General features: G+C 36.6%; 1 protein-coding gene across 5 annotated transcripts in view; it reads right to left on the bottom strand.

Moving 5' to 3' along the window:
• Positions 1-13626, bottom strand: part of CDKL5 (cyclin dependent kinase like 5) — a 202763-nt gene that overhangs the window by 46453 nt on the left and 142684 nt on the right. For all 5 annotated transcript variants that reach the window (XM_045383851.3, XM_045383850.3, XM_045383849.3 and 2 more), the window contains 3 exons: positions 7668-7804; positions 3090-3210; positions 1129-1188 (listed from right to left, as the gene is read on the bottom strand). In XM_045383851.3, the coding sequence (XP_045239786.1) occupies positions 1129-1188; positions 3090-3210; positions 7668-7804 (318 nt within the window). The remainder of the gene's footprint in view (positions 1-1128; positions 1189-3089; positions 3211-7667; positions 7805-13626) is intronic.

Here is a 13626-nt window from a genome sequence, read left to right as displayed (position 1 = left end):
TAAAGCTAAGAAAATGCTAAAAATGCCACAATTAAAATCTTTCAGATCCAGTATTCAATATTTCCTTTTTCCTAAGCACATTCTTTATAAATTTAGGACATAGAAAGACTCTTTTACGTACTATTCCTTATCATAAAGTATGACGAAAATTAAGTCCTGTAAAATATTTTTTCTCAGGCAAACAGGTTGATAATATTCAAAATCTTTGAAAATACTGAGTGACAACAGCTACACATGCTTCCAATTGCTACACTGGACAAAATGGGTCATTCTACGAAGCAAATTTTGACAATGCCTCTATTTCTCACTTGTGTAATTCACCTCCTATGCACTAATCTAATCTACTTTTTCCTTATAAGGAGATGGATTATTAGTTATATGTGGAGGTTTACATTGTATTTGTGATTATATTTAAATATGTGAAAAAAGACATTTAAAAAACCAAGTGTTTATTTTTCAGCACACAGTTCAGGCAAAATTATTATTTTAAAAAGTGACCCACGACCTAAACAACCCTAACATACAATCTAAATTTTTTTTCTGAATTATTTTAATTTAAATGTTTAACAGAGCTTAATACAGAGTTATCTACATGGGAGACATAGACAATTTTCTACTAGGAGAGAGTACAACTAAAAAAATTTCCCTATACATTCAATCAAAAGCTGGAATATTATACATTACTAATCCCATTCATTGAACATTTAGAGGGAACAAATGAAAATGTTCTAAAAATGTCTTTTGACTTTACAGATATATAACAATTGCATATACAAAATACTTATGTGTATTTATAGAAGAATATTTTAGTGTTTATGATTAAACTTGGAACAACTATCAATATTAAAAAAAAATTTTTGTGAAGTCATTAGATATTGGGTGTATGGGTGTATTTGCTTTGAATTCTGATTAAACAAAAACCATGATAAAATTTTAAAAATAGACAATACTCTGAAGAGAGCAGTACTCTTCCAGCAATCAATCTTTCAACATATGACTCAAAAGAATGTTCCTCTACCAATTTAAGTCAAAACATAACAATTACTTTTAATATTCCTTTAAAAGCTACCTATGTGTTACAATAAATTAATTCTGTAAGTACCAGGACTTAATTTCTTTTTAACTTACCAAAGTCACACAGTTTTAGGACATCATTGTGGCTGATTAAGAGATTTTCTGGTTTTATATCTGGAGTGTCAAGATAAAAAAAAATTAGTAAAAATGTTCTATGTTCTCCTGATTGACACTGTTATCTAGAGTAATTTCAATAGAAAACTGTGGCAGCAAAAAGAAACGTAACATATTTTATGCTGGTACATAAAAGTTTCAATGAATTTCTTTTTCAGAAACATGCAGACCACAACTTCAAAAACAATTTTTTCCTCTTTAAATATTAAAAGGATTACTTGGATCTCTGAATTTTAAGAATAATTAAATCTAGGCCAACATATTTCAAAAAACTATTATTACTTCATAAAATACTAATAATACAAATTTTGGGAGATAGAAATATAAAATGCTTACACCCACGAAATACTTTAAAAATACATGAGAATAAGTAGCTAGCATTATATTTACTGGAAAAAAAATACAAGATATGCTTTCTGTTACATTCTTCTACATAATTTCTATATTTACATCTCTTTAGCTTTTCTGTATGGTTCACAATTATCAATGTCTAATGCTGAAGCCATACTGGATGAGTCAAAATAAGATTTCTAATTTTTTCCATGGATGTTATGAAGATGTGGTGGGAGTTAAGTAGAAATTCACAGAAAATGCAGTTGAATTCTCTCCTTGGGAGGCATCTCACAATTGTATTTTTAGAATAGAATACCCATCATCTTTATCATATGGTAAAGGTGCAAATGGAGAAAGGGCAGAGGTAGTGAAATCTGTAGATTTCAAATCATGGTTTCTACCATTAATTTGCAACCACTGATTCACTATGCATGTAACCAAATCACAGTATCATGATGGAAATGCACCTAACTCAGCTCCTTATTAATATCCCCAAACTACAGTATAGACTGTTACTAGAATCATTACCCCAGACACTAGATGTCCAGTTGATGTGGAGATCTACCCATGCTACCAACAATCTTGATAAGGTAATTGCTATGAGAGTCAAATGCAAGAGAAATATAAACTGTTTCTAGGAATAACAGACGTTGGCATTCTTCATATGACCTTTAAACTATTCTTACAAGTGAGAATTTTTAAAAGTGATATCCTTGTGCATTTGTGTATAGGTAAATTAAAATGTAGCATTCTTTTATCTGCTAATCCAAAGACAAAACATAGATACTGCAATATTTTTTATAAATATTTAGGGTCACTGTTGTATCAATTTGCATCCCACTACTGTAAAACTCTCCAATGCAAGAGAGATTATCAGGAGAAGATAATGGGTGTAGAGTCAAATATGATGCTGAGGAAGTAATTTCCCTTTCATTGTTATAAACCACCCACTTCATGGCAGTAAAGGACAAAACAGTTTGTGGGAGTATAATTATGACCTTTATGCGAGGTTGATCATGCCTGCAACTGCAGACAATGGGCACTTTTCACTAAGGGGTAGGGAAAATTAGGAGGTGAAGATACATACTGGAGATTGTTGGTATAAGAAGGAATGAGACATGAGTGCCAATAGCGGCCGGCGACTTAGGGACCACCTATATAAAGCCTGATTCAGAGTTGTTTCACATTACCTGGTCTACCTGCAGGACCAAGGCTATAGAGATCAACATTTTGCTCTTCTCCTATCCCCAAATAAGTTTCAAAGTTCACATTTGTTGAGTTCTCTTATATCACCAGGCATTTCTACAGTTTGGAGTGGATCTATAATAGTTATACAAACGTAAAGATTTCACTACAATATCCAAATAAATTTGTAATCCATCCTTTTGGTGACAGAAAAGGAGATTTGGAGAGCAAATGATTTCTCATGTTTTGCACTTTCAAAATATATTTAATTTAAAAGGCAATGCCAATGCTTATGAAAATATTCTTAAAGACATTAACATGTGAAATACTCTTAACTTTACTTGATGTTTTAATATTTTCCATTTTAAAAATCTCATACTCACCTCGATGGACAATATCATTCTTATGGCACCAATGAATAGCCTTGATTAGCTGATAGATGTAGCTTTTTACTTTCTCAGGTGGAACTCCATTTGGCATTTCTTCCAGCAATTCCAGCATATTCTAAAAATTAAATAGTCATTAATTTCCCAAATTAGGTAGGCCTGTAAATTATGTATTAACAATTTTACAAAGCATCTAGAATAATTCATCCAATACAGAGCATTTTTTTTTTATTGTTTTGCTTTCTATCTACAACTTTTTCATGCTGAATCAGCATTAAAATTGTGGCTTTCTTTTATGAGGAATTCCATTTTTACTATTCCCTAATGCTACTCCAAATAATAACCCTGTATACTTTTCACTCTCCCTAAAGGTTTTCAGGCATTATTTTAGAATAATTAGAAGAGAAAAACAATACAAAGTAGATATATGACACTGTAATGTATAAAGGGGGGAAAGAGTCCTTTTTAACACAGTGTGCTGTATCTCTGCAACAGAACCTTGTGATAAAAATCAAGCCTTTAAAATACATCTGGAAGATCTGGGAAATATTCTTAGAAGAAAAAAAAGATCTCTAAAATTAAAAATGATCAATACATTTAGTACAAAAATTCAAACAGGCCAGAAAATACTATTGAAATAAAGAGTCACAGACCCCATACAATTCAATATTCAAAAACCTTAATTTAGAGTCAGACACCATTATAAATACAATTCATGCAAAATTTTTTATTATGTAGAAACTCCACTTAGCCAGTCTCTATTGAATTTCCAGATTAACCATTCTCCTTTCCCACTGTAAAGTACAAGTAAGGCCCATGGTACAATCATAGCTTATTGTTTGTAGGCAACCATCCAGGATAGCAGTTCTCAAACTGTGACATGTGGATCTGTGGGGTCTCAGACCTTGTGGAGGGCCCATGAAGTCAAAACTATATTCATAATAAGATTGTGATGTTTGCCTTTTTCACTGTGTTGGCATTTACACTAATGGTACAAAGCAACAATGGGTAAACTGCTGGCACCTCAGCATGAATAAAGGCATTGGATTCTTTAATCCAGTTAAACCTTGCGTTTAAAAAAGAAAACAGAAGTTTTAGTTAAGGACATCCTTGATGAAGCAGTACAAAATATTACTTTGACTAAATTTCAATTCTTGACTACATGTCTTTTTTGGAATCTGCATGATAAAATGGCAGACTGCACATAAAGCCCTTCTGCTGCACATGCACCATCTGTCCAATGGTTGTCCTGAGGGAAAGCACTTGGAGGATTGAGATGCAAGCTGAACGAGCTGCTTTTTATGTGGAATGCCACTTTTTACTTGAAAGAATAACTGACATACAAACTTATCTATGTTAACATGCAATATGCTTATTGTTATTTTAAAATGAACTAATATTTTTATATTGCTTGGTCATGACTAATATGAGAAACACTAATAGATAAAATACACATAAACAAAAAGTTCTTCGGGTTCCCAATAATTTTCAGAGTGTGAAGGGGTCATAAGACCAGTTAGAAAATCACTGCTCTAATTTGGCCTCACAGTTTTGTTCCCACCAGTCAAGCTGTATACCTATAAAGAATCAGTTGTATTTACTCCCATGCCTATTTATAACAGATACACTTGTTATTTTAATACAATTAAATCCCATATAAACCAATGAAATAATGTTTCTTAAAAAAAGAGTTGCTGTTTATAAGAAAACAAAGTTGAATACTTTAGAAAGGCTTAATAATAAAGGAAAAGCCACTAAATTTATTGCCATCTAATCAAACGTGAGACAACTACAAAACACTGGCAAGGAATGGGTGCTAGTGGGGATAAGCATGTCCATTGAAGGATTCTGCACTGAGATTGCTTTGCAGATGTTTTTGTGCATTTGGTTTACCTTAAAGATGCATTATGAGTATGACGTATGTAAAAAAGACCAATCAGAACTTCAGAAGAGTGATAGGCAAAAGGACTTGACCCTACCTTTATAGCGTGTTAAATGAATACATACAGTATTTATGTTTCCAATTAAAATAAACATTTTAAGTATGTATGCATCGTTTTTTGATTCTCCATTTGAATTCTCTTTTTCAATTAACAAATTCATAGATGGTCCCAAAAGGACAGGTGTAATAGGAAGGCTTTGTAATACGGAAAACAAATTGTATCTCTTGTTTCATATTCTATTCTAAATTCCTCAGTGGCAGAGATATTGTCTTCCAGTATCCAGTCTTCCCTTACTCCGCAGGAACACAATTTTCAAGTGGAGGCCTAGCTGCCCAGAACAAAGAGTACGTTTCTCTTCTGCCTTGCAGCTAATGTGGTCATGCAATGATGTCCTGGCCAATGGGATGTGACAGCTGGAACTCTATCCTGACCTTGAGGACAAGGTCACCTCAGTGTGGTGGAGCAGAGCTGCCACACTAGTCCTATACTGCCCTACCTTTGTATTTATATGTGAGGGTGAAAGAAACTTCTATTTTGTTTAAGCCTCTGTAATCCTGGGTCTCTGTTACTAGCCCCTTATCCCTTAGAGAACTTTCTCCTTGCTCTCCTGAGACTCACTGTCAATTACGACGTACTGCCACTAATGTGGCAGGTGTGACAGTCATGTTCTACCTAAGAACCACAGGGTCGGGGGAAGAATCTCAGGCCTGACTGTCAGAAGACTGGAGTTCTAGTAGCAGCTCAGCCATTTACCAGCAGGGAGATCTCAGACACACAAAACTGCCTCTCCCAGTGAGGAAACAGACACACAGAGGTGACTTCTCCATTTGTTGTATTCAATTATTATTAATAATGAACAACCACCATGAGAAGAACAGAAATAAAAAAGATAAACTAAAAGAGATGTCAAAATTTTCTTATTTGGTAGTGAAAACTACAAACTGCATGATTATTTATGACAATGAAAAAATAAAAAGCAGCCAGGCATGGTGGCGTGCACTGGTAGTCCTAGCGACTCAGGAGGCTGAGGTGAAAGATTTGCTTGAGCCCAGGAGTTTGAGGCTCCAGTGTGCTATAATCATACCTGTGAATAGCCACCACACTCCAGCCTAGGCAATATAATGAGACCCCATCTCTAAAAATTTTTTAAAAAATAAAGAGCATCTGGTTTCCCCTGGAATCCTAATATAGCAATCCTTTTTTTTTTTTTTTTTAAATAGAATTTTTTTTTAAAAACCAACTTTTAGTTTTATTTTGGTATGGAAGTTACCTTAGAGGAATGTATAAATTGACACAGAAAAAGAAACTTAAAACAGATTCTGGAAAAGGAACATAAAGCAGTGGTTTAAGACTACAAAGAACCTTCTAGTACCATTCCAGTTTCTCTAGTAACTAAATTATTACATGTACTTTTTTTTTATTATTTCAAAAAAACTATTTGTAAAGTCTAAATGCATTCAAAGCCACATTACTGGTCAGTTACCCTGGCAATACTGCTTTCCATTTGGTTATAACAATGTTGATACTCTGTCATTTATGGTATAGCAAGCACCTGGGTATAGACCTGCAGCAAACATAAACCTCTCCTGCTTCAACCTTCTTTGGACAACAGCATAGGAATTGGCAGGAGCCACCTATTTACTCATCAAGAAAACTTGCTTAAAGGTTTGCCTGGCTCTAGTTTCTTCTACTGTTGTTAAAGTGTTTATCTGTTTAAGTTTTTGACCATTTAACAACTGCTGTAGGTCAGCTGCTCTCCAAGAAATTTCTCTTCTTCTTTTTCTTTAGAGACAGGGTCTCACTATGTTGCTCAGGTTATTCTCAAACTCCTGAGGCTCAAGCGATCTGCCTGGCTCAGCCTCCCAAACTGCTGGGATTACAGGTGTGAGCCACTGCACGAGGCCCCTCTCCAAGAAATTTCTAGGCACACATTATTGATTACTGTAACATACATTTGCCCTTAGGTCATGTTATTAAAATTGTCACCAACAAGTTGACCATTTTTTAATACATGCTAAGGCAAGTGTACAGACAGCTCAAACAATGCATGCTTTTCTTTCCTTTTCCAATGCTTGCAACTATTGACTTATGGTCTCATCTACCACCTCAAGCCTCATCTTAGGCCTCCTGGTACAGCTCCTTCCCTCAAATAAAGCCAAAGCACTGGCAGTTCACAAATGCTGCTTCCTGGGCCCACTCATTCCCCAGCCTAGGTCTAATTCAGTGTGGTATCTTATAGAGCCTCTTCCAGCCTGTACCATCACTGTCAGCTTACCAGTTTCTCCCTCAGTTTAGGCTTAGTTAAGTCAAGTCTAAAAATTACTTGTTGAACATAGAGTTTAAGACTTCAGAAGCCAAATCAGTATATTGTTTAAACTTATGATTATCTCTATACAGTTTAATTGTACAAAACTCTTAAATATATTTCAGAATGTTTAGTGATTATGAACAACACTTTCATTTTTAAAGTCCTCAGATTATGAGTACATTGATAAGCCATATTAGATAACAGTACTTTCTTAAATAATGTCAGAAAAAAATAAAAAATAATTAAATAAAAGAATATTAAATAAAAGAACTAAATTAAATAAAAGAATAGGGCAAAACTGCACATTGGCAATTAATGACTTACTTTTTCAACATACTCAAACACCAAGTACAACTTCCCCCTCCGACGAAATGCTTCCTTCAGCTCCACAATGTTTTCCTGCTTGAGAGTCCGAAGCATTTTAAGCTCTCGTAAAGTCGTTTCTTTGACTTCTTCATTTTCTAGAATGTAAATAATGGTGAAGAGAGTAAAAGGAAAACTTTCAAGCTACTGTTCAAAGAATTCCAAGAACACTGAAAACACTCCAATTTCACTTTCCACTTTGAGTACTTCTGCATAAGAAGTCCAAGAATGGAATATTAAATAATATGTTTTCTTGTTGAAAGGATCAAGAATAAGAAAATCGAAGAAAGGGTTTACTTGATCAGCACAAACTTGACTTCCTGTTTATATTTTCTTATACTCCTTTTACTATGCGTATGTATAAAAATTTTCTTATACTTCTTTTACTATGTGTATGTATAAAAACACACTTACAGATACAACATAAGCATCCATTGTCATTTGAACTCTAACACTCTATACAAGGAAGGAAAGAGATTAAAAAGGCCATAAGGAATCAAAAGTATCAGTGTGCAGAGGAACCTCTATGCAGCCAGCATCTGTAGTAGCTGATGTTTTTAAGGATGGCATGAAGCTTTGGCCTAAAAGAGCATTTTATTCCTTAGGCTGCATGAGTCACCTCAGGGAGCAGAGGTCATGTGCCAAGCATCCACAATGCAAGTCACAGCCAAGTTGCAGGGAATTCTGAGAGTGTCTAATCTTCTCTCTGAACAGCAGCTGCTATAGGTTCCTGCTGTCCTCCCTGTAGCATGTCCATCTGTCCATCCCAGATGGTGTAGCTGTTCTGGGATGGAGAACTTATGCTGAACCAATAGACCCTCTTCCATACCATCAACTTCATTCATGATAACCTCCACGGTTATGGAGGAAGGACAGAAGTCATATTAACTCTAATGGATTAATTGGCAGGGGAGTGATGAAAATAATATTTCTATTTAAATGAGTTTGTATTATACCTTTAGATTTACCCGGGAAATCTTAACTACCATGTTTTTGCATATATGTACCAGGATACAGGTTCATAATCCTTCATCTACAAGTCCAAAATCCAAAACACAGTCTAAAAACTGAAAGCTTTTTCTAAGTTTGGGGCAAATTCACTGAGGGCTAACACATGAAATGACATGAGACTATTTACAGTCTTTGTTAATCCAATCTAATATGAACATTCATATGTTGTGCTATAGAAATACTACTTGATTACTGGGTACTATGCATTATAACATGCCACACGTCCATTCTAAAATCCAAAAATTATGAAGTCTAAAACACATGCAGCCACAAGCTTTTGGGTAAGGGCCAGAATCCTAGCTTGAGAGCTGTGTGACCCTCAGGATCAGACATGTCTTTCAGTGTGAGAAGGAAGAAAATGGAGTGTGGAGATAGGGGCACAGAAGCCTAATAAATACACCCTCTAGAAGAAAGGCTCTCTAAGCAAGGCACGCAGGAGGAAAAAGGCTGAATGGATTCCAAAGGGAGAGGGAAGATTCTAAATGCAGAGCCAGGAGTGTTTCCTCAGATTATTTTCTATCCCAGCCCCCTTTCCCAACCCTCCACTCAAACTGAGTTTAAAGAAAAGGGAATGACATAATAAAAGCAAGGGCTTTGTAGCACCCGAGTATCCATAACAAACTGGGAGCATAGAGTCAACACTCCCTTGTGAACTGGTTACATAAGTGAAGTATTCTACTTTAGCCAGAAAGCTGTTGGAGAACACTGGAACACAGATTAGGACCAAGAGACATACTGCCTATGAGAACACAAGAACCAGCAGTAGGAAAGGCCAACTGCATAAGCAGTGAATTACCTGGCTCACACCAAGATGGTCAATAGGGAACTGGGTACTTACAGGGAAAAGAGCATGACAGTGGATGCCACCTGGCAGTGGGGGAATGTCTGAGATGCAATTGGGGACATCCCAAAGTAACTTAGAGGACTGGGAGAGGACAAAGGTCCAGGTGTTCTGCAAATTGGGGCTGCGCCAGAGCAGTGGTGTTCTGTGACTGTTAGAATGCTAAGGTAGCTGCAGCTGCTGAAGCCCAGGAATACCAGCACTTTCCTAAAGAAGCAAGATCAGGAACATGCTTCTCTGATATCCCCTCTGAGTTACTCAAGGTTGGGGTAATCCAACTAAAATCCATCTATCTCTAAGAAACAGAATAACACATAGATCTCAAATAAGAAACAAATGATCTAACGAGGGACTAATTTAACAAGATACAAGTCTACTGATTACTCATGACCTGGTCTGTGCCTGTCTTTCCATCCCCATCTCATGTCCCTCTCCCTCACCTCCATCTTTCAGTTCCCAAAATAGCCCCAAACTTCATTTTTCCACCTTAATGGCCTTCAGACTTGCTCCTTCTGCCGACAATGCTCAGTCTACTACATAGACTCTTGACAGGGCTTGCTCCTTCGGGTCTTAGTTTAAATGTCACTCCTCCAGAGCCTTTCCCAGACCATGAAAGCAAGTAGGCCCCCATCCCCATTATTCCTTATCACAGTTCTGGACTTTTCTTTCACAGAACTTCTCACCATTTTTCTTGATATATTTGTTTGCTTAGTGGTATACAATCTATGCAACCACCCCTGCTAAATCAAGAGCTCAAGGAGGACAGGACTCAATTCCTCTGTTCAACAATATACACTAGGACTGTACCTGACACAAGGAGAGGGGATCAATACATTCTTCCTATACGAATGCTTCACCTGTGGCCGTAAGGAAATCTCTGCTCATACATGCCTAACTCTTCCTCACTTCAGTCACAGCAACTGGAGGGCAAACAATAGGCACTTTGCCTCCCAGTTTTCTTACAGCACTGTCAATTTCCTCAAGCACCGCTTATCACGCAGTATGATAAACTGAATTTCTTTTCTCCCTATTCACCTCTGTCCCTAGGTGTCTTCTACAGTATGTGATTAGAAACAATGGAGGACACAGAACACTGACAGTGCTCAGGGTCAAGAACACACACATATACATGCACACAAATACCTAAATAGAAAGAAAATCATTAAGAGCATCCATAAGCTATGATGCTTGGTGAATTCTTGGTACTGGAAACGCAAATGAAAAAACATCGTACTATTATTTGTTACCAGCTTGTGGCAGTTTCACTTTGCTAATGGATAAACCCTCTTCAGAATGGCCGCATCAGAATGGTTTTAGTAGAAGGAACAGTGGACTAGGACTAGGGAGACCTAGATTCTGGACTCAGCCTTTTATTTTTATTTTATTTTATTTTATTATTTTATTTTGGACTCAGCCTTTTAATCAACCAACAGTACACCATGCAACTTTAGGCAAGCCACTTAAGTTTTCATCAGTAAAAGAAACAAATAAATGCCTCCATCTCCCAAAAATCCTATTGCCTTTTTCAAATCTAATAATCTATTATTTCTTTTCATTAAAATTTTATTGATTATGAGCCTAAACCTCATGGAACTTTGCTGCTTTGTTATACATACATTATTCGAATCTGTATTGACTCCACTTAACAATGGTTAGAGAAGATAAATGAATCATCAAAAAGCAGCACACAAAATTACCTAGAATGTAGCGCCCAAACAACCTCATCTGAGCAGCTGTTTTTAGGAAATAAAGGCTTTTCTACTTTATGCCAGTCATAGTATTAAAAGTTGAGGTAAACACTTGAGCACCAAGATTGCAATGAATGGGAACAGGCAGGAAGTGGAGTTAATTCCCTAAATTCAAGCAAAATGGGCGCTCTTCATTATTACTGGGTACATCCTATAATTTTGCTTTTCTAAGTACTTTGAAGGTTCCTGGCCTGCCCTGCACTTTAGGATGAAAATTGTCAACTAAATTATCAGATGACGAGGGGAAAAGGAAGGCACATTCGAATTACACAGGCTTCTCTTCTGGGAGGTACACAAAGTAGGAAAGCATTTTGCAAGGCATTACAAAATGCCTCACAAAAGCATTCAGTAAGGCATTTTCAAAGGATGGTAGCACAGCCCACTGAAATGAGCACAAAAATCACTGCCATGTAGTTGAAATAATCCCCATGGATTCTTTGTCTAGGCTAGGATTCTTTATCAAGGTTGGGCTCCAGTTTACAAATCAAGAAACCAAGTCTAGAAAGGATAACTTTCTCAGGGTGCATGAGCTGAAGGTCACATTCTACCTCATAGGAACAAAGGTGGCATAGTATACAATACAGTGAGTTTTGGAAAGTGAGTCACAGTACCCAGGTTGAGGTATAACTATGCTACCGTTTAGCTGAACGGCAAGGCTGCATTGTATGGGTGGAAGAAAAACTCAACGAAGATCCTGGGTCAGCATTTTAGTTGCAATTATTCACATACACGCCATGCAACTTTGGGCCTGAGGTCCATCATCTGTACACTGGGGCTGAGTTATACTGGATTATTCAGAAGGACTCTTCCCGAGTCCATACTTCTATGTGATAACTGCTTATGTGCATGCTGACCCACCTTGTCATCAGTTATCACTGAGGGGGTTTAGCTGAATGCAGGATCAACTCTGACAAAGTTATGTGCAGATATATAGAAACCCCACTGAGTGAGGACAAAATGGCAGGGTGGAAAAAGGATGCTAAGTAAAAACAACCCCAAAACTGTCCTACTTCTAAACTTACCAGTAAGGCAAGTTAACATACCTAAAAATCAAGAGTGATTTACTAAAGTAAAAGAGAACAATTCTTAAGAAGAAAGATCACAGGAGCAAAGGAGATTAAAAGATAACTGATGAAAAGAGAAAAACCTAAAGATGAGCAGAAACTCTATTGTAACTCTATTTTTAAAGAACTGTGGGCTTAGAAAGGAAATCCAGGAATAGCTGTAACCTACTTTGTGAAATCACAAACCTGACATTTTTGTATAGCCGAAGAGCCCCCCACCCCAAATGGACCTTTAAACAGATAAACTGATAAAGCAAAATCAACCCATCCTTGATCAAAACCACGGGGGTGCCATATTTGAGTCTGGTTGCTCTTATTGAAGAAGGGACATCAACAGACAGACAATGTGCCTGAGGGAGTTTGAATGCTAGTGCTACTGTTACATACACCAAGAAAGATGAGGACCCTCCAATCTTTAGAGATGAAGAACACGTAAAAGCACAGTAGAAATTTATGAAATCACAGAAGATGCAAAATGATCACCAAATCCTAGAAGAATCCCTGAAGTTTGAAGGAGGTCCACGTTGAAAATGAAAAGGAAGTATGGTAAAACCATGACTAGCCAGAATGCTCAAGCTCAGTTAATCAAATTCTTTGTTTAGTCAAGGGTTGGACTTTTTGTATCAAGGCCTCTTTCACATAGAAATCAGGCTCTTGAATTTAAGGACTACAGATTACGAACTCTGGTTTTGTACCATTATATAAAATAAGAGACCAGAGTACTCCTGATCCAGAGATCAGTATAGAGCTTTCCAGTGTCTGGGTAAACAGAAGAATAAAATAAATTAGAAGACAGAACAGATGATCAATTAAATGTTTTCTAACAATTAAGAAGAATATGTCCATTCCAAGAGGAAGATAGTTCTCTACAGAAAACATTAAGCAGCAGAATATGAAATGCAAGTAATTTTATTTCATATAAAAGCAGAGACAAAACCTAAGTTTCATCTTAAATGCAGACTACTGCATAGCTCCCTGGAGTCAGCCTCCTTGCCATGCACAGAGGCCCAGTGACAAGTAGAGAGGCTCTCCTCTCACTCCATCACCTTACATTTAAGGAAAGATGGAAAAGTCTAAAGAAGCAAAAAGAAGGTCCAAATGTATGTCAAAAATAAATTCTAGACAATAGGTTTTCCTCAAGTAAAGGCTGGACAGACAACGTTTTGAATTCTTGCTGGTCCAAAGCTATATAATCTAAATCAGCGCTCTTGGGTTATTTAATAAATTGAGGACAGCAGACACTTGTACTTGTGTAT

This window comes from Macaca fascicularis, chromosome X (genome assembly GCF_037993035.2).
Source record: "Macaca fascicularis isolate 582-1 chromosome X, T2T-MFA8v1.1".
Lineage (NCBI taxonomy): Eukaryota > Metazoa > Chordata > Mammalia > Primates > Cercopithecidae > Macaca > Macaca fascicularis.
This window is presented reverse-complemented; position numbering and strand designations above follow the sequence as displayed.